The 26,727-nt window shown below is 37.7% G+C and overlaps 1 protein-coding gene across 1 annotated transcript in view; it reads left to right on the forward strand.

The window, feature by feature from the left end:
• Positions 1-6,885: 6,885 nt before the first annotated feature.
• Positions 6,886-26,727, forward strand: part of LOC113077248 (double-stranded RNA-specific editase B2-like) — a 161,904-nt gene continuing 142,062 nt past the window's right edge. The window contains exon 1 of the mRNA XM_026249697.1: positions 6,886-7,223. Coding sequence (XP_026105482.1) covers positions 7,151-7,223 — 73 coding nt within the window. The 5' untranslated portion in view covers positions 6,886-7,150. The remainder of the gene's footprint in view (positions 7,224-26,727) is intronic.

Here is a 26,727-nt window from a genome sequence, read left to right on the forward strand (position 1 = left end):
ATCTCCCACGTTCTCCTCTCTTGCGCTCTCTGTCTTCCTCTGTTACTCAGCGAGTATATAGAATCTAACAAATGACTAACATTCCCCCGGGGAGAGTGTTAAATAAATAGACCACCAGGCACTCTGACAAAATGGAAATGATCATATCATTAGACATAACGCATCTGTCATAAGAGACAAGACGATGAATGCACAAGGACGTTGAATCACAAGGAGTCGCACTAAATTTGATTACCGGCTATATAAAACACCGCTGCACATTAGCAGCCTAGTAAAAATGGGCATCTCTCATAACATGCAATGTGCTTTATGATTCACAATGCCACCGCTGCTGAAGTGTTTCATTTTGATTGGATCATATCAAATTTCCTTGAACAAATTAGGCTTTTCAAGTAGCGCAACATTGTGTTTTATTCATACTGAGCAGAGAACACAAAACATACTGTTTTTTTTCCCCCTTTCCTGTTCTCACAGGATCAGGTGAAGTATGAAGTTCCCAAGAGTGGTAATGACAAAGCTGCCTGCTCAAGAGGCAGGATGAAGAGGGAAGATATAAAAATGGAATGTTCAGGAAGAGACCATGTGGACCTTGTGTTCAAGCCTTTCAAAGGGGGAATCACAAAAAAAAAAAAAAAATTATCGCCTTGTTTCCTTAACACATATTTTAGTAATCATCATAAATTAGATATTCAAAAACTACTTAAAATTCATCCTGTGCTAACCGCTATAAAATCGGACCATGTGTTACCATGGTATTTCAAACCATTTTAGCTAGCTTCCCCCCTAGTGGGAGGTGTCAAGTGTCAAAATTCACTGCAATGTTTTATAATCAAACCTTTTTCTAATCTTGACAAAACACATATTGTTGAAAGTGTCTGAGTCTCAAGATTCGGCATTTGATGGTTATGTTGTTATAAAAGTAATATTGTGACAGAAATGTAGAAGTGGGTGACAGGAAAACGCATTTAAAAAATCAATAGAGTTTGGGTGTCAGTATAGTATTAGTGCCTAAACAAAATCTCACAGGAACCACATTTTTTGATATCAACTTAAAAAATGGAACATAAGTTATTTAGACACATGGATTTAATTTTAAAATATTTTATTAAATATTTATTTTCTTTACAGTTAACTTAAAATTATATATATATTTTGTATTATTATTATTATTATTATTATTATTATTATCTCAAATGTTTTCACTTCAGCAATAATCTCATACACTACACGATTTAATGTGTCAGCTGAAAGCTCTAACTTTTGACAACAAGAATCGAATCGGCCATATTGTAAATCTGGGCAAAGGTTATGTACTGTATTCTAGCCTTTAGTTGATTACAGTAGTTGGGGGCCTTAGTGGCCAGTTTATTCTTTATGTAACTCGCAGCCCAGGCACCCCAGTGTTCAGTCAACTGGTCATAATAATAAGATCACACTGTATACACTGAGGAGCACTACACTGGTCATTGGCCAGCTGTGTACACAAAGGTTGCTAGAGGTCTTAATAGGGAGCTCATGCTGTGTGTGCCCAGGGTCCTGGGGTCCCTAGAGGTCAACTGTGTACAGACCAGAAGGTCATAGTGTTCAATTTGTACTTTACCAGATTAGGTGTCAAAGGGCCAATCTTAGGTCATGGCCTCTTGTACTTAATTGCTTAAATACAATCATATTTTTAGTCTGAATGGCAAGAAATTGCACACATAGTTGTGTCTAGTGAAGTTAAGCCCCATTCATTGAGCAAAGTTTACAAGAGGGTCTGGCTGCAGACTTGCACTTGCACTCTCAGACACTTGCACTTCCGCTAGTGACATCACTTGCAGTCTTTATTTTTTATTTTATTTTTATTTATTTTTTTTTTACTTTTTGTTTGATTTTCCCAACATTTTATAACAGTAGCCAGGTGGCGAAGACAAGAAAAAATAAACTTAATTACAATGTCACTTGCAATCGCTACTTGCACTTTCTGCTACCTGTGACACTTGCAATCGACACAATTCGTGCTTGTTGGCAATGGAGAGAAGAAGCTGTGGTGGTGAATAAACGCAATGCGCAAAGTTTTGTGTTAAACATTTTTCCATATAGAATAAACTGTCTACAACTCGTTTATATCACTGTCTTTGTCCATTAAGCTACATTATGTGTTTTATTTATAATGATTTTCTATAGGAGGAAAACGTTTAATGTACAATTTAATGCACTGCGTTCTTCTGTACTCGTATGCTTGCCTGTACGGAGTTGATACTTTTAAAATCACTTAATGCATTTTATAATGCACGTTCATCTTTACCGGTCTGTATTTACATTGAGTCAACATCTAGACATATAGACTAGGCCTACTAAATTGTCTTTATCATTTTAGTCTGTTATTAGGCCACATTAATGTGTTCATAGCCATCTGCTTGCCTTGTAGTACATTAAATAATAACTATATATCGAATTTGGTCTTTTAATTGAATGTAACGTAGCCTAAAACATTATGCCATATTAATTTTTTTTTTTTTCTACAAGAGGAAAACGCTTAACGAAAGACTGTGTATAGTAGTAGGCCTACTAATTTAGTTTTAATTGTTTAATCACCACCACAGCATCTTGTCTCTATTGGCAACATGCACGAACGTGTTGATTGCAAGTGACGTCACAGGTAGCGGAGAGTGCAAGTAGCAATTGCAAGTGACATTGCAATTTAGTTTATTTTTTTCTTGTCTTCACCACCTGGCTACTGTTGCAAAATGTTGAGAGATTCAAAGAAAAAGTTATAAATAAATAGAACAAAAAAAATAAAATAATAAAGACTACAAGTGACGTCGCTAGCGGAAGCACAAGTGTCTGAGAGTGCAAGTCTGAGAATGCAAGTGCACGTCTGCAGCCAGACCCTTCTCAAAGTTTAGCCCCATGGACAGTGATCAGTATAGTGAAAACTATCCCCAGCCAGTCCAGCCCTAAATTACAATCAATCTAATTCATTTTAAATAACTTCTTTTAAATCTGCAGGCTTACATTTTATAATCCTTAACAGCAGTAAGTTCATTTATAGTAAGAACAGAACCCTGCTTTATGACCCTGCTTCAGTGTGGATGAGTTTGACTGCAGATTTGAAACTCCCGGTCTCACATCCCACACCACCCCCTCTCCCCACTCCTGCATTTCAGATCAGTGGAGATGATGTGAGTCAGGTCTTCAGGAAGCAGAAGAGAAGAAAAGCACCAGGCTAGATGGGGCAACCCAAAATAAAAATAAAAAGTTATATAATGATGTCACGGCAGTAGAGGTTAGCCCTAACCCTAACCCTAACCCTATATACCCAACTATAAACCCACCCACTTTAAAATGGTACTAACTGCAGTGGAAATGCAAGAAAGCCGAGCTGACGGAGGGATGTGTTCTTTCCCCACCACTTTTCTCGCTCTACACCAGAGGTGGCCAACACTGGTCCTAGAAAGCCACAGTCCTGCGGAGTTCAGCTCCAACCCGAATCAAACACACATGAACCAGCCAATCAAGGTCTAAATGTTACTAGAAAGCTTCAGGTATGTTAGTTTTTGTCAAGGTAGGAACACAACTCTGTAGGACTCTAGGACACTCTAGGACTGACATTAGCCACATCTGCTCTACACCAATGACTGCACCTCTACTGACCCCTCTGTCAAGCTCCTGAATTTTGCAGACAACACTACACTCCAGTGATCCTCAAATCTGGCTCGCGAGATCCACTTACCTGCAGAATTTAGCTCCAACCCTAATCAAACAAACTTACCTCTGATTTACTAAGGAAACTCAGTGTGTTTGATTAGGGTTAGAGCTAAACTTTGCAGGAAAGTTGATCTCGCGAGCCTTATTTGAGGATCACTGCTAAACTCATAGGCTTCATCCAAGACAAGTGGTTCCCAACCACGTTCCTGGAGGTCCACCAACACTGCACATTTTGCATCTCTCCTTTATCTGACACACCCAATTCAGGTCTTGGAGTCACTGCTAAAGAGATGATGAACTGATACATGTGTGTTTGATTAAGGAGACATGGAAAACCTGCAGTGTTGGGGGGCCTCCAGGAACAAGGTTGGGAACCTCTGATCCAGGACAATGGTGAGTCTATAGAAATGTGGTTGAACAGATGGTTGTCTTTTGCAGTCTTAACAACCTGGAGCTATACACTCTCAAAACAGTGGAGATTATAGTGGACTTCAGGAGAAACCCCACTGCACTCTCCATCATGAACAGCACTGTGGATGAAGTAGAGTCATTCAGGTTTCTGGGTACCACCATCTCTCAGGACCTGAAGTGGGACAATCACATTGACTCCATTGTTAAAAAGGCCCAACAGAGAATTGTACTTCCTTCGCCAGCTGAGGAAGCTCAACCTGCCACAGGAGCTGATCACACAGTTCTACTCAGCCATAATTGAGTCTGTCCTGTGCACTTCAATAATAATCTGGTTTGGCTCAAGTACAAAATCAGAAAATTGTACAGGATTGATGCTCCCCTTCCCACCCTTCAAGAATTATATTTAAGAGTGAGGAAAAGGGATCAGATTACTCTGGATCCCTCACATCCAAGCCATCTCCTTTTTGAACACTTACCGTCTGGCCGGAGCTAAAGAGCACTGAACACCAGGACTGCCATGCACAAGAAAAGTTTCTTCCCCTAGGCAACCTGCCTCATGAACAGTTAAATTAAATCTTCTTGCCTACTGTTCAATAAAAAGATGTGCAATACCACATTTGTTTACCTAATAAAATGTGTGTGTGTGTGTGTGTGTGTTTCACATGTCTTTATTATCTGTGTGTTGTTCCTGTGTGTTGCATGTGCAAACATACTCGGCAATAAAGCTGTTTCTGATTCTGAACAATTGAACGGAGTACTCTAAAGGTCTCATACATGACTGTCACTTTATTTTAACCTTTTCATTATTTTAAATAACAAATGAATATTTTTTTATTAACATAAGATTAATGTTTATTGTGCAGACTAAGTATTTAAGTATTTACTTTTCTCAATTGGCCTTATAAACTTATTATTATTAATAATTTTTTTTATTTTTTTATTTTTTTATTTAAACCTGGTGTCTTCACCAATTTTAGCTGCTTCTGCAAACCTGTGTAGTGAGGCAGATATCCTCTCCGATCTGACCTGAAATCAATGAATACCCTTCAGTAGGTCTGTCTGTCTGTCCCCTTTCACTTTGTGCTGGTCTCAGTTTATCGTCCTTTGTTTACTTGTGCATATAGAAGCAATTCTTTGTGAATAGACGAGCTGTGCGGATATTCCTTCTTACACACACACAAACACACACACACCCTATGGGGTTATCAGGAAACAGTTTGCTTCGCCAAATGTTCATTATGTCCCCAGATAGTGGCATTGGCAACTTGTCACCACCATTGATTTCTCTTAAACTGCAATTTACATGGACATTTGTGGATGTCCTCCGGGCAACCAGTGTCCCCACAGACCACCCAACACCCTCTCCTATACACCCACACAAACACACAGGTACCCATGCAAACACACACTTTTTCCCTATAGCCTTCATGGAAACGTCCCAAGCACACAAAGGAATTTCAAAGTGACTTTTCTGCCAGCAAATATGCAGTGTTTTCAAATGTACTTCCATTCACTCTCCATTTTTTTTCCTTGCAGTAAATGTCACCAAGTAGTCACACTGCTGGTATTTTAGATGGAGTCTAATGACATTTGACAGGGGGTAAAAATTGCCTTTTGTTTTGTTAGCAAAATGTCAACATCAATGCATGTATGTGTACGATTATTTCAGTTTAGAAATCTGTCGATCAGCAGATTGGAGAGGTATTTGCTTTAGGGGAAGAGTACGGTTGCTTCAGAACATGTTTCTAAAGCTGCACTTATCTTAAAGTTACTCTTCTGAGGAAATATTTAGCTTCTTATAGTGGGATGAACATGGATGAGCCAAAATTACTACCTAATTTTAAGTGAGATCAAATTGATAAAAATGAAAGTGATATTTCATATTGCTGTGGCGCCCGGGGAGCAGTTTGGTGCCTTGGAGTCTTACTTCAGTTGTGGTTTTGAAACAAAAATGTTGTTCACTTCACAAGACATTTACTGATGGACTGGAGTGGAGTGGATTATTTATGGATTACTGTAATGTTTTTCACATATGCTTTTGACTTTCATTTTGATGGCACCCATTCACTGCAGAACATCAATTGTGTGGTGAGCAAGGGATATAATGCTACATTTCTCCTAATCTTTTCAGATTAAAAAAAAAAAAAAACACCTGGACACCTGGATGGCCTGACTAAATTTTAACCACATTTTCCATTTTTGGGTGTACTATTCCTTTAACAAAAGGAAGAAAAAGGGACTTATAAATTATTTTCAGTCTAAAAGCTGAAATGTTGTTTAATATGGGGGACCCCCATATTAAAAAGCTAGATTTTCACAATGCCACTTTTTAATTAAAATATTTACATTATCACATTATTTAATGATACCGATTAGTATATTAGACACAAACTTGTCCAGCCATCTCAAATGCTGTAGTTATTTAAAGTAAAATGGAGAAATTCTCACATTTCTATGTGCCTCATATAATTTCTAATGACATTTCTATTTTAATTGGATAAACAGAAACATTTTCATTAATGTTCTCAAACTTTTTAGTTTCATTCTCTACTGTATTTTTGTAACTATTGCTGTCCCAGCCTCATCTCACCTCCTGTCTGTCCTTTCATTCGAGCGCATCAGTGCCATCACTCATTCGGAGATGAAGGGAGAGTTCGCTCGCCAGCATGGGATGGGATGGGGATGTGTCATCGGTCGTGATGTCAGAGCGCAAGGACTCTCATGATTGGCTCTAATTAGAATCTGCGGCAGCAAATAGACACTCGTCCTGCATGATTGGATTCAAAGTGGCTGCTGGTGCGAAAACGCGCAGAGAGGCGCAGGAGCTCCAGACGCGCTCTCCAGACGCGGGAGGAGGACGCGGCAGTCCGCTGAGCTTCAAAAGCGGCCAGACAGGCGAGGAGCACTTTGCTTGTTATCGAGAGCTTTTTAGAAGAGCGTGAGGCGGAATAAGGCGAAGCTGATATTCCTGGAGCGTTTCGCGTGCGCAACTGCAGCACAGCAACTTCAGAAACATCAAGCAGCACAAGTTCTCCAAAATCTGAGCACCATGGCATCGGTCCCCAGCAGCCAAGTCAAATGCAAGTTCAAGAGGAGGAGGAGGAGAAGGTCTAAGCGAAAAGGTAAAGTTTATTTCAGTTATAAGTCGTAGCTAAATGACGTTGTCTCTCAGAAAGCTGGCTGGAATACGCAGCAGTAAGTAGCGATCATCTCAGCGCAACTGCGCAGTCTGGGTATCTTTACATGTGTTTGTGTTTGATGCGCATCGGACACGTCAGAATCCTTCCTCTCTCAAGTGTGTGTAAACGTATGACAGCTCGGTTCAGATGCGCACTGATGCAAGAGGAAAGACTCGCTTGCGCCGTTTATTTCTCGGTCTGTACTTCCAGTATTTACAGTAGGCTGATATCTCTCCTAGCCGTAACCTCAGATATAAGATTTGACCTCATTTACATCCTGCGATTGTACTTCTATACTGACTCTCCTGAGCGTTGTTGCGCATTCATGGGATTGCTGTAATTGTAGATCATGTAAATAAACTATAACTATGATTAGGCACAGTAAAACTGACGTGTGGGTTTGCTATAACTTAAGGAATTAATCTGACCTTTTAAAATTACTTTTGGTTCTGGAATTTAATGTAGAGAAAATATATAAAATGAAATCATAAATGTAGATGTAACAACATTAGGTCATCTGAAATAAAATTTAAATTCCCTACAGTTAAAACCGTTATCATATGTATAATAAATTGTGTTATATGTATAGTAACTCATTGTCAGAATGTCGTTATGTCTGTTTTTTTCATTTATATATTTTTTAAATATTATTTTCTCAAAAACTAGTTTTTTATTCTTTATTATTTAAATTCAGAGTGCTATGGACTTCACAACAGGTTGTAAGTAACCTGATATTTATCCATAAATTAAACTGAAACTGATCTATATATATATATATTTATATATATATCTCTTACAGTTACAATACACACCTTACTGTTTTGTGAGATGAGCAAAAATGCACTTTATGCAGTAATGTCTAGATTTCTCATTATTATTTCTGAATGAACTTGCCAACATGAGTTCACATGACTAAATGAAAGTCATTTTCAAAGGCCAGATCGAGTACTAATATCTCCTTAAGTTAACAACAGCACGTTTTCACTGTAAAAAAAAAATACATAAAAAATTTTCTAACTCCCCTGCTTTAAGTAAAAATAAAATCTAACATCCAGCTAATTAGTGTACTCCAACAAGAGTTATTTTAAATAATTCCTTAAGGTAATCTTTCTTTGATAACTGAGCAATGGGACTACTAGTATATTCTTAATAGGTCTATATATAATATATTGAAGTACATTTAATTATTTGCATGTATAGCATGGCTCTTATTTAAAACTATTTCTATATATGTATTATTATACATTTTATTATTATTATTGTGTTTTTTTTATATTTTATATTTTATTATTTCTTTATTTGTAGAATTAGTCCAGTTTAGGGAGATCAGTTGCACTGAGTGTATTTCCATTATCAACTCTGAAATTTGATCACAGTGTGATGAGAACAACGCAGTGTACTGTGATTGAATGACGGCGGGCACGCTTGCTTCTCATCCTACTTTGGTGGCTGGTAATAAATGGAGGTGTGTGATGGTGGTGAGGTTCAGAAACACCTCTGCGTCTGCTGTGACAGCTTTGCGTGGTGCGGTGGCATTGATCAGCCACATTGCCCGCGGTATGCCTTCTCTGGCCAACGGACACGGATTTGCTTGGGGTTTATTAACATCTGCATTGCATGCTTTTTCTGAGATCATGAAATTTGCTAAATGTCTTACATTTGAACAAGGCTTGTAAAAAACAATGATTGTTTAATTTAAATATTGAGTGTGTTACAGTGATTAGGCGATATGAGACTGTCGAGCCATATTTAAAAACATTGTTCCTGGTTTTGCTTTCCAGGACATTGTGATGGAATGATTCTGGTGGCCTGCGGTGTGGAGTCATTTCATGAAGTATCATTAGCGCTGTGCAATACACACACTGATGTCTGTCGACAACTGCGGTCTGACCTGTAACCCAGAGTATTAATATCCCGAGCAATCGTGAGAATGTAGACAATAGTTGTAGTGTAACATCCAAGCAAATATATTTACATAATGGAAATGACAGAATTGGTCACACAACATTAAGCATTGCATATAAACATTAGAGGAGAGTGTAAGTGTGTGTGTGTGTGTGTGTGTGTGTGTGTGTGAAAGGCTAATTAATCAGCTGAGCTAATGGGAAATGATAGTGCTGGACAGAAGAGTAGAAACATGGAAAAACATGCTATAAAGTGTACGTACTGGTCAGATTATTTACACCAGCAGATTGTCACAATCATCTTTATCTTTTTCATCATCATTACAATAAAATATTTTATTTCCACTGGGACAATAGACTTTACTCGGGGGGAATTTAGATTAAATTAATCACATAAAAACCAGATAAAGTCAGCAGATTGTTTTAACTTCTCCCTCTTTCATAATGGAGATGAAAACATAATCCTGTGTCTCGTTCTAATAAACACTCAGTTTTCTGAAAGCTGAAACAATTCATTTTATTGTCTTCCTGACAAATGGGTGCTGTTCCGGGATTATATCGACATGGCATTTGACGGTCTAATCCTCAGCAAATGCTTCAGATTATTGCAGAACGTCCAGTGCAATAAAACCAATGTGTATTCAAACGCACGTAAGAAGATTTTGCTCCCGATGTGTTTTTTTGCGAGTCATTGTAGCGTAGCGGTAATGTTAGCAGAGGTAACTGAGGTAACACGCATGCAAACAATAGAGATTAATCCTCAAAACTGGGACAGTTTCTCTTATTGCTATCAAGTATGTGCTTGTTTTAACCTCATGAACTTGGTACTAAAATCCGTTTGAACAAGAATGTGTGTGTGTTGAGGAATTGCTTCGTTGTTTACTGATAAGTTCAAGGTAAGCAGGTCAAAAGCGAACCATACTGGCGTAGCATGTGAGAAGTATTATATAATACAGTGTTGGATAAGTCAATGCATTGCTGTAGAAGAACTAGATTTACGTAGTTCTGAACTTGTTAAAGGTTAGTGGTTGCTGAAGTGTGCGACTGCCCCGCTGTGGCCAGTGGATGAGGTCGTTCTCTTCGTTAGCTCTGGTGCGAAATAACCACGGCCCAGTTATCCCCCCGAGTGTAATGAGTGTAGTGAAAGAAAAGAAGTTTACTTAATGCTGTTGAATGTGCACTTGTAATGTACTTCAGATCTTAAAAATATATACTACTATATTAATAAGAAAAAGACAATGAAGTAAAGACCACTTATGTGTACACCTTTATTTCTGTTTCTTCAGACCTTTAAAAGAGCACTTTTGAAGTACATTTTAAATCATTGTTTTCGTCATACTTTAAAGAAGTACACTCTTTTTGATGTTAATTTTAGTGTGTTATTGATTGCTACACATTTAAAGTTAATATTTTAAAATGTCAAATATGTGTACGTGCACACACACATTGTATGTTTGGTAAATGCTATATGTACCACACATGGTATATTTTAGTTTACTGTCAATATTTGTCATTCTGCATTCTACACTGTAAGAATATTTCATAGACAATGAAACGAATTATGAAATTGGATTTAAATCCTGTATATGTCAGAAAACTATAAAGTTCAGCTTATTGCATTTAAGATTAATTTAAACAATAGTACATTTTTATTTAATTGCAAATAGCCAATTGTGTCAGAAGGCAGTTTACTCTTAACTATATTCTTTTAAAGTATATTTTCTGTTATTCATGCACTTTAAAAGCATGCAAAAGTGTACGTTTTGATTTGTGTGAGAGCTCACATGCTGTATTTTGTTTAGTTTATTAAAATGGATCAAATGTTACAGCCTTGTGTTTGTGTCCTATACTGTATGAATGTATCGTCTGTTATTTTTGGTATGTCTAACAGTTTGTCCTGACGTGTGTGGATGTTGACAGACATGTGGTCAAATCGGTGCAGTAATTACCTCCAGAAGGTCTAACGGTTGTGACGATCTCCGGTCAGAGGCCACAGATACGAGAAAGGCCAGCAGAGAGTCAAACGGGTCTCAAATGCTGCACATATTCCCCATAGGCCAGTTTAGAGAGTAGTAAACCCTCCGGAGTCTAAGGGTATTTTTGGGGCCTGAAGAAGTTTTGTCATGCCCTGACATTTGTGCTTTTTTCAGTTTCTTATATACATCTAAATGGCTAAAGTCTAATCTCATTGTAATCAATAGCCTTTCTCGCTGTCAATCTATTTTTTGTTGTTGTTGTTGTTAAACGCTCATTATCTCTTATTATTTCATCTGATATTATATCTTGTTTTCTGATTAAAGCAATATGAGGTATCTTTAGGCTGATTAAGGATGAAGATTTGCTCCGGAATAATCCTGACACCTCAAATCGGTTGTACCGGAAAAGGAAACGCATTTAGCCGTAACCAGATGTAAACACAATTTTTGTCCCAAGCCCTACTTCATTACACTCTCCTCTTTGTGTGCACTGGTGATAAGGAATTTTTGGTGAAGGCCCGTATAACACCGCTAGCATTTAAGAAGTTAATGAAGGTCATCACCAGCGGCAACCAGAGACCTGTGTGACGGGAGCGTTTCAATTCACAGACACTTCCCTGATTAAGCGTGAAATATTCTGTTTATTAGGACACGGCGTCCTCCTCAGTGCGTTTGGCTGGGGAGGGGAGAGAAAAAAAAAAAGATATTAACTCTGGTTTCCTCCAGAGGAACTGTCAATAAAATGACCGTAGGAAAGAAATAGCACAACTTTACAAATTAGCATAATTAGTAATTATCTCTTAATAGGCCCTCTTGGCTTTTGAGACTTCCATCTTAAAGTTCATGAGTGGGAGAAAAAAAAAAAAAACACATTTTATGTGGATATGTCTATATGAGCTGCTGAGATAACGGTCTAATTGAGGTGAGACTGTGTCAGTAACTTTCATGGGACAGATGAAACAATCTGGAGCTCCGTTATTTAAAAATCATTATACAGCAATAGTGGTAGATTTCACGTGCCCAACATAGCCATTTAGGTCATTTTATTCTTAATATTAAATTGAATGAAATTTGGTTTATATTATTTGAAATGATTCAACATTTTCATAACATAAATGTACAGTTTGATGCTGGTGAAGCATGCTTTAAAATCTATTTTTAACCATTTAGGCTGTGGTATTACATCCAGACCATCATATGTGATGACCTTTTGACACTTCATGCCTTAATCTTATGAATTTTTTATTCATAATTTTATTCAGCAAGAATGCTTTGAATTGATTAAAAGTGACTGTAGAGAGTTTGGAAAAGTCACATTGAGAAAAAAAAAAAAGTTATTTTGCACTTTCTATTAATCAAACAGTGAATACAAATTAAAATTTTACAAATTAAACTTATTTATTTCTAAAGCAGCAAATCATTATATTATATTGATTTCGGAAGGATCACGTGACACAGAAATACTGTAATGATGCAAAAAATTCAGCTTTGTATCACATGAATAAATGACATTTTAAAACCTATTAAATAACTGTTTTAAATTGAAGTAACATTTCACAATGTGACAGTATTATCTTAAAGTGTAGATGTGTAACTTTGATTTTGAAAATTAGCGAATGATTATTTATTTTGAAGTGAAATTATTATAGTTTTTATTTAATAAATCATGCACCAGATGCTTTATTATTGTTATTTCATCACTGCAGTGCAGTTTAATGTGTTAATTGCACTTGTGTCCTTCTCATTAAAGTGAAATATAGATATTTTAGGTCCTGCCTCATAATCAAAAGTACATAAACATGGCCTGCGCTGCTAGTGGAATCACTTGTGATTGTGCTGCGGGCAGTTATCAGATGATCAGAGTAATAATATTACAGGCTATGAGAGCTGACAGCACAAGCACATCTCCATAAATACCTCCTGCCTGGAAAACGAGCACCGCGCTGCTATGTGGGCCACAAATCAATTAACAATGCCCACCAGCGAGAACTACTGACACGGAGACTTCTAATACTGTGAAATCAGTATAGCTTAGCAATGCTATTAAATCTAATGATAACACTTTTTATTGTTGATGTTGTTATGCATGCACATTATTTTTTTTTAAAATATCATTTTCTTTTATGCTACAGGGTCATTTATTGTTACGCATACAGGGTTTATTATTGTTTAAATGCCAGGTATCAACATGACATTGTCAAAATAGAAAATAGGACAAATATGGTTTTTAAATGTTTACTTTTGATGGCTTTGTTTTCAACAGACATTTATTTATTTTTTTCTGTGCACAAAACGCATTGTGTTCTGCACAAACCATATTGCAAGTGAACTTGTATTTAATGCAGTCTAGGCCTTTTTTCTTTAGCTTTTTGTGGTTTTGTTGATGGTTTTTGAGGACGGGGCATGTCGTGTTGGCATTGGTCTTATTTGGATAGCTGTTACCTTGTTACAGATGATTCTGCACAAAATATTGTAGCTGTTGATTTGAGGCACAGTTTTTGATGTCAGCAACAGAAGATATAGGAAGCATTTTCTTGTCTCTGTAAACATATTAATAAGCTACTTATTCATTATTTGGTTAGAAGAACTATATTATTTGCAATTAGCATTGTTTATTCCTTGGGGTTCGCGACTAACAGGTCTGCATTTTTGGGTTGCGATCAGCCAACAGCTTATCAGGATATCCTTTCAATATGATAGTGGAATAATTTTACAGATTTAGATGATCTATTCAGTTAGTTATCCTACCCAATTAAAACTCTGAATGGCGTGTGTATGTTCAATAGATCAATGTGGATTTAGATTTTCAGTTAGATGTGACCCTCACACGAGGGAATAATCCATTAATCTCAGTAACATTCCTCATAAAATGCTTATTTAGCACTTAACCATGCCAATCGCATCTCGTCTTGTTCATATGTCTGTCCTGGATGTGGTATTATTCCGACAGGTGTGAGTAAATACAATGAGATATTTGCTTTGTCTTTAATGGCAGCAGTGAAAATATATGATGCTATTTCATATTCATCATTCCCTGCGCCGCCATATTTAAATAATGTTTCCCTTCCTCATAGCCTCCAGTAGAGCTGCCTTCATCAATCGATTTTAACATCCTTTAGGGGCCATGCGCGGAGATCAAGCTTATCTAACAAATCCTTTAAAAGGTGTTTAAAAACCGTGGGGTGCATTAGCTTTGTCTAATCTAATTCTTCTCTCTGGCGCTCTGTCATCCATCGGTTTTCCACCGTGTTTATTTGTATCTTTTTGTGTATTGTGTATTAGGCCTGTTTGTTTCAAGGCAGGTCCGATTTGGACCGTTTCTGGGAAACACCGGCTGATGGATTTGTATTCAAACACTGTATGTTCGAATTGCTCATCTGTTTCATGTGATAGCCCAGAGTGTATTTGGTTTTCACACAGAGTGAGCTCTGACACTCTCTCGGGGTGAGATTTGCTCTCTCGTTCTTTGCTCTCCGGCTGCCAGGAGTTAGAAAGGACGGGGTTTATGTACTAGAGAGCAACACTTTTTCTTTTGTATTCTTTCTGTGTTTAAACTACCTGCTCTTCTCCAAAGCCATGTCTGGTCAGCCGATGGAGGTGGAAGGATACGCTGAACCCTGGGCAACATGTGATATCAGGCTTATTGGACACAGAGGATGTTACCATATCGAGAGATTGTGTGCTCCTCAGTGTGTTTCGGTAGTATCCAAGTGTACACAAAATGTATGCAATCACTTCCAGTGAAGCAGAAAAAGTGACAAACAATGCCTTCTTTAAAAAAAAAAAAAAAAAAGATTCATTAAAGATTCTCAATTATCACCTCCTCAGGTGAAAGTCTTTTTTTAACCTGACTCTCTGGGGTGTCACTTGTCTCTTGTCATTATTATGTTAATTAAAACTAGCAGGTTTTAGCAAATTAATTATGAATTCACACAAGGAGAACGAAGTTTATAAATATGTCAGATTGTTTGTTACTAAATAAGACAATGGGACTCATACACTTATCAAATTTGTATGTGAAATCTGTGTATGATTACATGGTATAAAGTATTTTTTATCACAAAAAAATATAGGAACAAGTGATACCACACATATACCAGTGGCCTTTAAAGCATGTTAATATGACATGTTATGTGTAGATATTTAATTTAAAATAAATTTCATCACTATGTGATCTGAGAAGTGAGAAGTTCTCCTGAACATACATATGAATAATCCAAGCAATTATAAATGAGACCCATTATTTTGTGTTGCTGAACTTTTATTTTAAATGAAATGTGTTAAATGTTATCTTATGTTCATTTTTTCATCTTATTCTTCTTTTTTTTTGTATGCCAAAGTCACACTTGTACACAAACATATCCATACAGTAAGAGTCATATCATCTCTCATCACTTCTCAAGAAAATTCAATGGCTGTTCTAGTCTCAAGTGTCAAGTCTCAAGTCTACTTTATAGAGTCCTCTCCACTAAAAAGTAGACTAAAGAACTGTACAGCAACACAACAAGATGAGAATAGTTAAAACAAAAATCCACAATAATAGAAAAAAAAAATTAAAGCAATTTACAACTGCCAAAAGCCAACAATTAAAAGCCATAGAAAAACCAGCATGTTTTCACTCGAGATTTGAAAACACCAACTGGCTGCAGATCTGATGTCTGGTGGAATGGTTTCCACCGTATTGGGCCAGCAACTGAAAATGCAAGATCCCCCTTAGTTTTCAGGTGAGTTTTTGGAACTGAGAGCTGACGCAAAGATCGCGTGTGTCATCAGGTGTCAAATAACACTGACACGGATGCACACATTGTCTAAACGCTTGCTAGTAAACGCCATGATAGACAGAGAAAGATCGCTCTAACCAGTTCTTTCAGATGCACGCTTTGAACAGAACAGTCAGTCAAGACGAAGAAGAGAATGACGTGTTCTCCCGGTGCCTGTTTATAGTCACGCTCGTTGGTGTTTTTTCAATGTGTGCTTCAGACACTGGTCATGATGAGGTGTTTCCCCGTAGTGACCCCTAGAGGATGCAGTTCTAAGTTCCCTTGAAAGGGAACCATTTTAAAACAGTCCCTCTTAGACCCACAACATGCTCTAAATAGGGCTGGGTACCGAACTTCGATACCTTTATTGTATCGAACGAAAAACTTCGATACTATGAGTATCGAAAAATAATTGATTTTACGGTGCCAAATTTCGGTTCCAAAAGCCAAGCGGCCGTTTTTTTTTTTTTTTCTGAGAGGCTGTGTCTGTGTGAGCTTGTAGCATACATGCATGTAAGGATCCAAATTCGCCGTGATTGGCTGTCCACCACCACGTGACGTGACGGGGAGGATTTCTGAAGATACTCGCAGTCACACAACACAACTGTAGTTGTTTTTTCTAAAAATGTTACCGGCTACACTTTATAAAAGTGGATGCCGAGTCAGCAAAGTGCAACATATGCGATAAGAGTATTGCAACCAAAGCCGGTGTTAATGAAGCATTTGTTTGGATGAGTGTTTTGCCATCCCTCCCTGTTTAGTTTGGTCTACTCGATGCGTATCTTGAAACACGCCCCCTTTCAGGTCGTCTAAAAAACAGAGAGAGACAGATTTATCCGGTACAGCGAATTTCTCTAAGCAGCAGGCCACTGTATACGTTCACTTAAAACATAACCGACTGTGTTTACGAGAATACTTGCAGAGACAATTATTTTGATTTAATTGTGTGTGTATGTGTTTATTCAGAAGTTACGATACGCGAAAGATGAATTCATTCTCTGTACACGCATTGTCTGAAATTCTGCTCACAGCGCGTGCTTTGAATGAGTGAGTACAAGCTCAGAACGCGCACGAATTGTTTAAAACGCTTGAATCAGCAATATTTAGAAACAAATGCAAACGATCGGCCATGATCTGTTTCACCCCTGCAAGCGAGTGAACAACGCAAATCAAGATAGGAATTTTACATCAATATTCACAATAGCACATCGGACAGGAAAACACAATAGCCCCAGGACGTCAGGATAGCAATTTTAAGAGCCCTGCACCTCAGATCTATCAAGTTTGTGAAACACTGGTTTCGTTAAACAAAATAATTATTATTTTAAAAGATTGACTCAAAAGAATCATCGGTTCACTAATTGGATCATGAACTTTTATTACCAAGCCAAAGATTATCTATTATTAAACATCTTGAATGAATAAAGACGTCAAGTTCATCTTGTAAAGCACATACAGCTATCGTTTGAGTTTATAAACTTCTACTTCTACTTCCCAGTCCGCCCCTGAATGGTGCACCCCTATCCAAAAAGCACAACCAGTTGTATTAATAATGTTATCCTGAGTGTGAAGTGTTACCAGAATTTGTTTTAATTAAAAAATAAAAGTTTTGTTTAATGTATTTGTGCTGATGTTGAAATGGATTTTAAAATGTATGGTATCGAAAAAAGTATCGTTAGGAACCGGTATCGAAACTGAGGTATCGAAATTGGCACCGGATCGAAAGATTTTGAACAATACCCAGCCCTAGCTCTAAATAAGTTTAATAAGGATATCAAGATCTATTAGATCAAAAGCTGCATTAAGTTTGAGCATAATAAAAGCTCCTCAACTACCCGAGTCTGCAATGAGTAACACATCATTGGAAACTTGCAATAAAACTGATTCAGTGCTGTGTCCTGTCCTAAAACCAGACTGAAAAGCATCTAGCACATAATTATTAGCCAAAAAAAAGCTCAGCTGAGATAAAAACCACTTTCTCCAATATTTTTGAAATATAGGGTAGCTTTGAAAATGTCCAATCATTTGTGAAATCAAAATGGTCCAGAGCAGACTTCTTGAGAAGGGGCTGAATGACCGCTTGCTTAAGACATAATGGAAAAAGACCTGTAGAAAGGCTGTCATTAAAAGATTATTGGCAAAGCAAAGGGAGTGCTCTTTCAAGTACAGGTGAAATTTTTGTGTGTATGCGAGTGAGAGACAGGAAAGCAGTGATAATGTTTAAGGTTGGGTCTATATATATATATAAGGCTGAAAATCCTGCTCTCTTCCCACAACTGAAAGAGTCATTCTCCTATTCTTGCTGATGTGATGGAGATTCTTTTTTATTTGAAAAGACTGTCAGAACAAGAAGAGTCTGGAATGGGTCACCCACATGCATGTACAGTACATATCAGTAAATGATGATACACACACACATACAGACTCTGTTATGAAACCTAGTGAGTTGCCTTACTACTGTAAATACTTTATGCTTACACAGCATCTTAAATTCGCACCGCTTTAGTTCCAGAACTAAATGTACAGTACTGAAGTACTGGGATGATTTTGCGGTAACTATTTCCCAATACCATTTAAAGGGTTGCATTCACACCGACCGTGTGTACTAGGATGTGACGTAAGTCAGTTGACAGCGATTGTCATTTGTGTGCGACGTTTAACAATGTTTAAACAAAGAACAACAACGATAACAACAGGAGGATGGTGGACGATGTGATTTTGTTGTGTCTCGCGGGTTTTATAATAATGGACATGGAATGTTGCCGTAAATGTATAGCGATTGAAAAGAATGGAAAGGAGGATTAAAGGCCATGTTGCAGGTTAACCACCACTTTTGATTAAAGGGTACATAAATCACTCAAGATATGTATATCGTTTTTAAAAGGTCTCAAAAATGGTCTTAAAGACCAGTTTTCTACGTTTTTGGTATTAACGTTTTTTTTTTACTCAACTCTGCGATGACGTCACATTGGGAAGTAGAGGAAAGGTATCCTCAGCCTAGTATGATGCCACATTCCAGGCAACTCGTAACCCATGTTTTTCCAACCTTAAAACCTGTGAAAGTGCACTGGAACGGCAGTCAAACCCCGTGAATTCCCACCCGTGAACTCGTACTAGATTGATGTACTCCGAGTTCCGAGGTCACACAGCACGCGAAACAACGATGGCAGCCCCTACGATTAATACTGCCTACGGATGCAGTGTTTATGCAAGTGGTACACTATGACAAAACGATTTTAGGTCAATGTAATGTTGCAATACAATAAATCTAGCTACAATTCCTTGCGCTCAGAAAGTTTTTGATGTTAGTCGTGGTATGAAATAGTGATTACGAGCTCAAAAACCTGCCTGGAACTAACGCTATAGGGACTGACTGGGATGAGGAAGAGGTGGCAATAGCCAACATGTATGATGGCCCGCAGCCGTGTAATTTCGAACCAGCCTATTTCAAACAGTCATGGTAAACTAAAGCATATCTAAAATAGGCCGCTATAGACTTTTAAAATTGGGCCTGCAAAAGGAAATGTAAAATTCTAGAGACTATTCAGTCAAGTTGTGCTCGGCTCTAAAATATTCATCAGCTACAAATCTTTGTGAGTGCAGTCTCTCTAAAATGATTTTTCAAACCCCTATTCCAGCAGTTGATGATTAATGGATAAGTCATGGACAATTCATGAACATTCATTAATCAAAAGGTGTGGGAACCCAGCAGACAGTCACACTTTCCTTTACTTCAAGTTTGCGTTGATCTTGAATTAATCTAACGGTCGGAAATTCCTGGTTGCAGAAATTATGTCCGGATCAGACGAATAATCACAATAATTGAACATTTTGATTTGACAAGATGTAAACAATGTTAAGCTTGTTGAAATGCATTTTGGTATGGCTTTTATTTATGATACTGTACATGCAATGTTGCCTTCAGTTTTGGATCTTAAAACAGTGGTTCTTAAAAAAAAATAAGCTTTTCTTAAAGAATCAAAGACTAAAAAGTAAAATCATAGTGTAGTACAGGGGTCACCAAACTCTGTCCTGGAGGGCTGGTGTCCTGCAGAGTTTAGCTCCAGCTCCAACACACCTGCCTGGAAATTTCAAGTTAACCTTATAAGACATTGATTAGATAGTTCAGGTGTTTTTATTGAGGGCTGGAGCAAAACTCTGCAGGACACCGTCCCTCCAGGACCAAATTTGGTGACCCCTGGTGTAGTGTACAAAAATCCTTTTGGATATTTTTGGAGGCTTTGGAACCGATCCATGGAGTTTCTGATACTCATATGCACGCAATGAGAGAAATATACTCACATTCTCTATAAAGCTCACCAAACACGCGCTTCTGCAAAAATAAAAAAACAGGTAAGTGTGATGAACTCTCTGCAAAAGAAGCTAATATTTTGTTGTCACCTGCTCTTCCAATTCTTCCTGCCTGCCTAAAAAAATGTTTTTACAACTTTTGTGAGGCAGAGAGAGAGAAAGTGTGATAGAGTGCTGTGTGGAGCACTTTGTACAGCAAGGTAGCACTTTACTTTCTGCTCTGTGATATGTACTTAAAGTAAATTTTGAGTAAATGTCAAGAATGGATTCAAGAGCGAGTTCTGAATGGTAGTGTGTATGTTTGCAAGAGGGTGGTTGGAATCCATGGGTCATCTAGTTATGGTCAATTGTAAATCAAATGGTGACCAACAGTGATGAAATTACATCTCGCTCTCTCATGATTCTTTATTGAATTTTGAGGCACTGGTATGTTGCCCACACTGAATTTCAGAAGTGAGTCACATGTAATACATGGCTCACCACTGAGAAATTAACATTTGCAGAATTCCATGCATTACATTTCAAATTTGATGTTGTCTTGTTGAAATAACTGTGTTGTCTTAGTTTTTTTTCTCATCAGTTTTGGATATTATGATTGTGTGTTACACCTAATGTTGTTAAATGAATATTTATGACTTTCTCATCACCACCTGCATTTGGTAGTTATCAGTAGCTGCGTTTCCACTGTCGGGCTAAAAGCAGGCATTCTGGTGCATGTCAGGGCCATTCGTGTTTCTAATGTCACTTCCAGTGCTTGATCGTGCCTCGTTGGTGCTTCCTCTGGGTCAACGGGCCGGGTTTTTTGGCCCGACGAAAACCTTGGGCCAAAGCTGGCCAGCTGAGGCTATAGGCGTGGTTATGAATAAAGGCAGAGTTTCTCCGCATCTCCAGAGCGTCAGCACCACTGATAATTTCAGAAAGCTAACAGCTATAACACCAGCATTAAAGTTGAGTTCAAAACTCACTTTCAGCCTGCAGCGAGTGTTTGAAATAACTTGATCCGATGTGGATTATAATCACCATACAAGGCAGAAATATTTATAAGCAATGTAAAAGACTATGCACACTAGGCATTAACATTGCCATAATAAACGTGGTAAATATGAACGCTGGATAAATCCGACGTCAACTTCTTATTCACTATCATGATCGTGTATTTATTTAGTAACATATTTGATGTCATAAGTCTCGTCTCAAGTTTAGCTCCACATAGCCTATGTTATAAAAATATAATAATGTTTTTTGTTCTGGAGCTTTTATAAAAAAATATAGAAATGATCATTCTTTCTAAATGTGATATATGTGACTAAAGAAACAGACTTGACTGAATAAGCAGGCTATGTGCATAACACTTTTATTTCTGTGTGAGTAATTTTCAATCCTGATAAATTAATTCATTATGATCAATATATCACTTTGTGGCGAGTGGGGCGGGGCCGAGAGGCGTGGGAACGAGGAGTGAGGCCAGGTGTAGTGATTGGAGATGAGCTACACCTGCGCCCCACCGCCAGTATCGAGTCCCACGTAGGAGATGGAAGGATATAAAACTGGAGTGACTATAGTGAAGGACGAGAGAGGACCAGGCCTGGGACATTATTTTATGTGTTTGCTTTTTATTTATGCGCACCAGTCGTCCGTGAGGGGCTGGTGCACCGTTTTGTATTTATTTTTGAATTATTAAAGTGTTTTGATTGTGCGCCGGTTAGGATTAGGAAGTTTGTATATCGTTACACACTTATTATAGTAAAACATTGATGCTTTTGGATTGAAATATTTAACAAAGCATGCAAAGAAATGGCCGCTTTTATCATTTTCATTTTGTGATCGCGCTAGTTCACGTGACTTATTTCTTATTAGTTTTCTGATAACTTCTCTTTGTTGGTGAAATGATGGGGTTGCATGACGTTGTTCCTGAGAGGTGTGTAAAGTGTGGGTTTTAGTGAAGCGCAGTGAAGCTTCGGGCCCAACAGCAGAAAAGCAGCTAGTACAAAGGTACAAAACACATTTCAGTACCACAATAGATTGGTATATTAACATTAAATCAGCTAATGAAATTACGTTATTTAATGTAAATTTAAATTAAAACCGTAAAACCATAGCTGACTTTTTTTTTTTTTTGTACTGTAAATTGTACACACAAAAGGAACCCGTATACCTATCTGGGCTTAGCTGAGGATGAATGGCCACAGAGTATCAGAGGGAGAAAGAGACAGTGAGAGAAATGGGAGATGGGGCATGCTGCCAGATGGAGATTATAATGTTGCTAATCTGTGTCTGCTTGTTTGTGCGAGTGTCTCGGAGAAGAACTTCTGACAAGAACACAATTCACTCCTGTGGCTGGATCACAATGATAGCAATTTAAGCTTTGCATCGCTGCTTCATAAATATTTGTTTTTCATATTCTGCTTGCTTAGCGGTTTCATTTATTTTACCCAGACTGAACTTTATGGCATGTTTTTAAAAAATGAGAACAGTAATGGTTTGGTTAATTTGCTAATGGCAGAGCTGTAGCCTAGCGGTTAGCGTTTCTACACTGGATCTGCCATAGAGTCAATTGGTTGTTCTTGGAGATAGCGGGTTAACTCCGTGTCAGCGCGCGCTCTGATCGGTAAAGGGGCCATTTATTAAGGAGATCGGTCACAAAACTCATCATCCGCGGCAACGTTTTTTGAGCAAATTTCAAAGCCGCACCCGCCCGCCATCCGCTGATTGTTTTGCGGTCTATGGCAAAAAAAATGCCATTGTCTGTTCTAGAAAGGATGCAGCAAAGATATTTAATGCTAATGTATGAGGCATAGGCCTACGCTGAGTTTCATTTACGATGAGATGCGCTCCAGTTCACAGTGCAGTGCAAGTGAACGCGGCGCGCTGGTGCTTCCATGTCGGTTATCATTGTCTGCTATATTTGCTTTTTATTTATTAAAATACATGCAATTGGTTGATAAAACATTTATTAAAATTAAGACAAAATTTTTACAAAACGAAATTCGTTTTTAAGAAAGCAAAATTTTATGAAGTGGTAAATATCATGTCTGACGATTTACAAAACTTCATTAAGTGGTAAAAACCATGTCTCCCGATATATTGCGCATCTTATGATCCTATCTAAAAAATGTTTGTAAAAAATATTTTAATGACACTGTTTTGGTGGTTATAGAGTTCTAATGACGGTGTTCAACTATAACCGCCGGTCTCACGGTTATATACGAACCGTCACACCCCTATATATATATATATATTATTCAGACACTTTGAACATGTTTTGCTTAAGTATTTTGTCTGACATTATCAAAATTTTACTCTTAGTTCTTGTCATATTTTATTACCATTTTCTAAACTAGAGTGAATAAACTGTAGTAATGTGTTAAATGTTGAAGGTGTCTGAATACATTTTGATTTTATTTGGCTTTACATTAGATTAAGTGTTTTGACTGTTGTTTAGGGAACAGTGTCTACTTTGATTTTATATATATATATATATATATATATATATATATATATATATATATATATATATATATATATATATATATATATATATATATATATATATATATATATATATATATATGACATTGGTTTTTTAGAACAATTCAATTTGTATCCTAAATAATGATTTAAATGTTGAGTCATTATTTATATTAATTTTAGTTAACTGTTTATATCAATATTTGCTTAGAAAATCTCTTAAATCTCTTGTGCCAGATCAAATTTGGTGAGGCCCATTTCCTGGAGAAGCAGGTGGGCTGGACTGACTCAGAGTTATGGACGTTGTACTTCATGTTTGAATTGTTCAAATAGTAGGGAGGTCCCTTTTGGTGAATGTATCTACAGGAAAGGGGCAATGCTAAATTGTGTTAATTTAGTTGAAAAATGCAAAAGCCATTGCAAAAATGACACAATCTTGTGGAAGTAACCGCTGAATGATTGAACACCAGAAACCATAAATTGTGAAATTTCTTGGAAACTGATGCGTTTGCTCTGCATTTCGGAAAGGTGTGCCAAGCGAAGGTTGATCCACTACAGAGGATGGATTCTGCTCTGGTGTGTGGGTCATGATCTATTACACACGCAGGGCTAATCACTCTAATGATAATTCCACACTCTTTTCTTCCTTTTCTCTCTTTCTGCCTCTCTGTGACTCTTTTCCTCCGACACCGCAATACAAACAGACATGGAGGTCAGGATTGCTGAGAAATAGTGGTAAATGAGAAATCTTGGTTTGAGGGTAGAGTCCTGCAACGAATAGGGTACCCACGGACACCCGCATAAAAGTGGATGAAACGGGTGGATTTTGACATTCCTAAAATTTGCAGGCGGATAATTAACTCCTTGCGGGCGGGTAGTATCGCGGATGAAAAATACAAGCAATATTTGTATGTCTTAATTACCATTACACATACGCAACAATGATATGACATTTGACCCATCATGTCACCACCACTGCGACAGTGCGACAGCACTGCGAGAGTAAGATAATTTTCCACAGCTGGATTTGTAATTCAAGAACAAACAATGCAATTTAAACCTGGTCCTGTGGACGATATCCTTTTCCTGCACAGTAACCTTAAGGTAAATGCATAGTTTGTGAGTGGCTCAGGTTGTATTTTTTTCTTTCTTTTTTTTTTTTTTTTCATTAATAGGTCTATTTTCGTATAGTTATCAGGTTCCATAGCCTATTTAGGTGCCGATGGTAGGCTACTTGAATGGCGCAAAACAAAGCGCACATTCGTTTCATTAGCAAATTAATGACATTGTCGTGATGTTGAGAGAGGTGCGAGATAAAAAATAAATCACTTTAATTGGAATGATTTTAGCGTGTGGGATTTTATTCCGTGCACGAATCAGGTAATGGGCCAAATATTATCGGGTCTCGTTGGGTGCGGACGTAATTTTTATATTATCACGGGTGACGGGTCAGATCTGGTGCTGATCTTTGCGGGTACGGGTGGGCGCGGGTCTCCAAAAATTGACCCGTGCAGGACTCTATTTGAGGGTACTTACTGAGAATACGAAATGTGAAAATTTTCAGTCATTTATAAACAGTTCTGTCTTTTTGAGTGGTTTTATCCCCCTTATTGTCCCAAGATACTGCACCTACCTGTGATTATTTGCTTAAATTTGAAGTTAAAGGACTTTGGGTTAGTATGGACCAACTTTGTACAACAATTTGTTTTAGTACTACAGGTGGTTAAGAAAGTTTCCATGTAGTTTTGATCAATAAATATATTTTTTTTACCTTGGGAGGCCCTTTAGTCCCATTGTCTATTTATCATCTGTTGTATTAGAATTTTTTTTTTTAATAGCTTTAAATGGTTTTTGTTACTCTATGTATGTTTGCTTAAAATGGAAAAGGTGAAAAGCCATAACCACAAATAGAAGACTTTATATACTATTTAACTAAACTGCAATAGGACCTTACAAAATTAGCATCTGAGGTTGGCAGTTTTAGCCATCCAATTGTGGAGTCATCAGATGCTGATCATTTGAAGATCACCGATCAGTCCTCAGCGGACTGTCAGTGCGGTCTGAATTCAGAGCAGCCTTCAGGAAACTATCAGGTGACATATGGATTGGCCCTTTGTGAATAAGCCTGGAAATTAAATATCATTAGGTTTAGGACTCCAGAGCCGAGGAGCCAGTGGAATAGATTTATTGTCTAATTTTCACTCATTAGAGTTCCATAATGAACACCCTGTTCACCACACAGAAGAATTTTACATCATGATTGAAGACATCCTGTCTGGCCTGTCTTGCCTATACCTACAAATTCCTCCAGCTCTCACTTCACGGGCCAGCGAAAGATTGCAATTTGATCCTCTATTGGCAATCCATGGGGGCTAGCGGCCAGCCGTCGAAATGCCAATTATCACCACCTAAGCAGGTGTTGCAATGTATTGCACCTTTATCACAATGCAGATTTGTGGAAAGTTGGGCAATCCATTTTTCAATTTGGTCTCCTGCCTGAGATAAATGAACAGATGTCCATTGATTTTTTTTTTCCCACTGCAGTCACACGCCTTGTTTACACCTGACAGCCACGACTTTATAGCTGAGTGATTATTTGAAGTAACACGCATTATAATTAGCCATTTTAATTAGTCTGACAATTGGCAGGCCATTTACAGAGGCTCTAATTGTACATGTCCCTCGCATTTCTTCTTTCGTTAACCTCCAGTGAAGTGAGTCAGCCGAATTGCTCTGCAATGCTCAAACTAAATCAATGCGACCCTCCACCCTTGCCAAGGGCCTCTCACCACTTATCACACAGCTCTTTAGAGGGAGCACATTTTTATTTTTATTTTTTTACACGCACTCTTTTATCGACAGGCCCTGAGCAGCAACTCTTTAGTGGAAAAAAAACATCAATTTCAACTTAATTTGATAGTCATTATAGTTGGTACACATCACTACAGTTGTCGCTGATAAAGGATAGATGTCTTTCCGTGATTAAACAGAAAACTTCAAGTAAATGCACAACAACTCTTTTTATTGT

Source organism: Carassius auratus, unplaced genomic scaffold, assembly GCF_003368295.1.
Source record: "Carassius auratus strain Wakin unplaced genomic scaffold, ASM336829v1 scaf_tig00022046, whole genome shotgun sequence".
Lineage (NCBI taxonomy): Eukaryota > Metazoa > Chordata > Actinopteri > Cypriniformes > Cyprinidae > Carassius > Carassius auratus.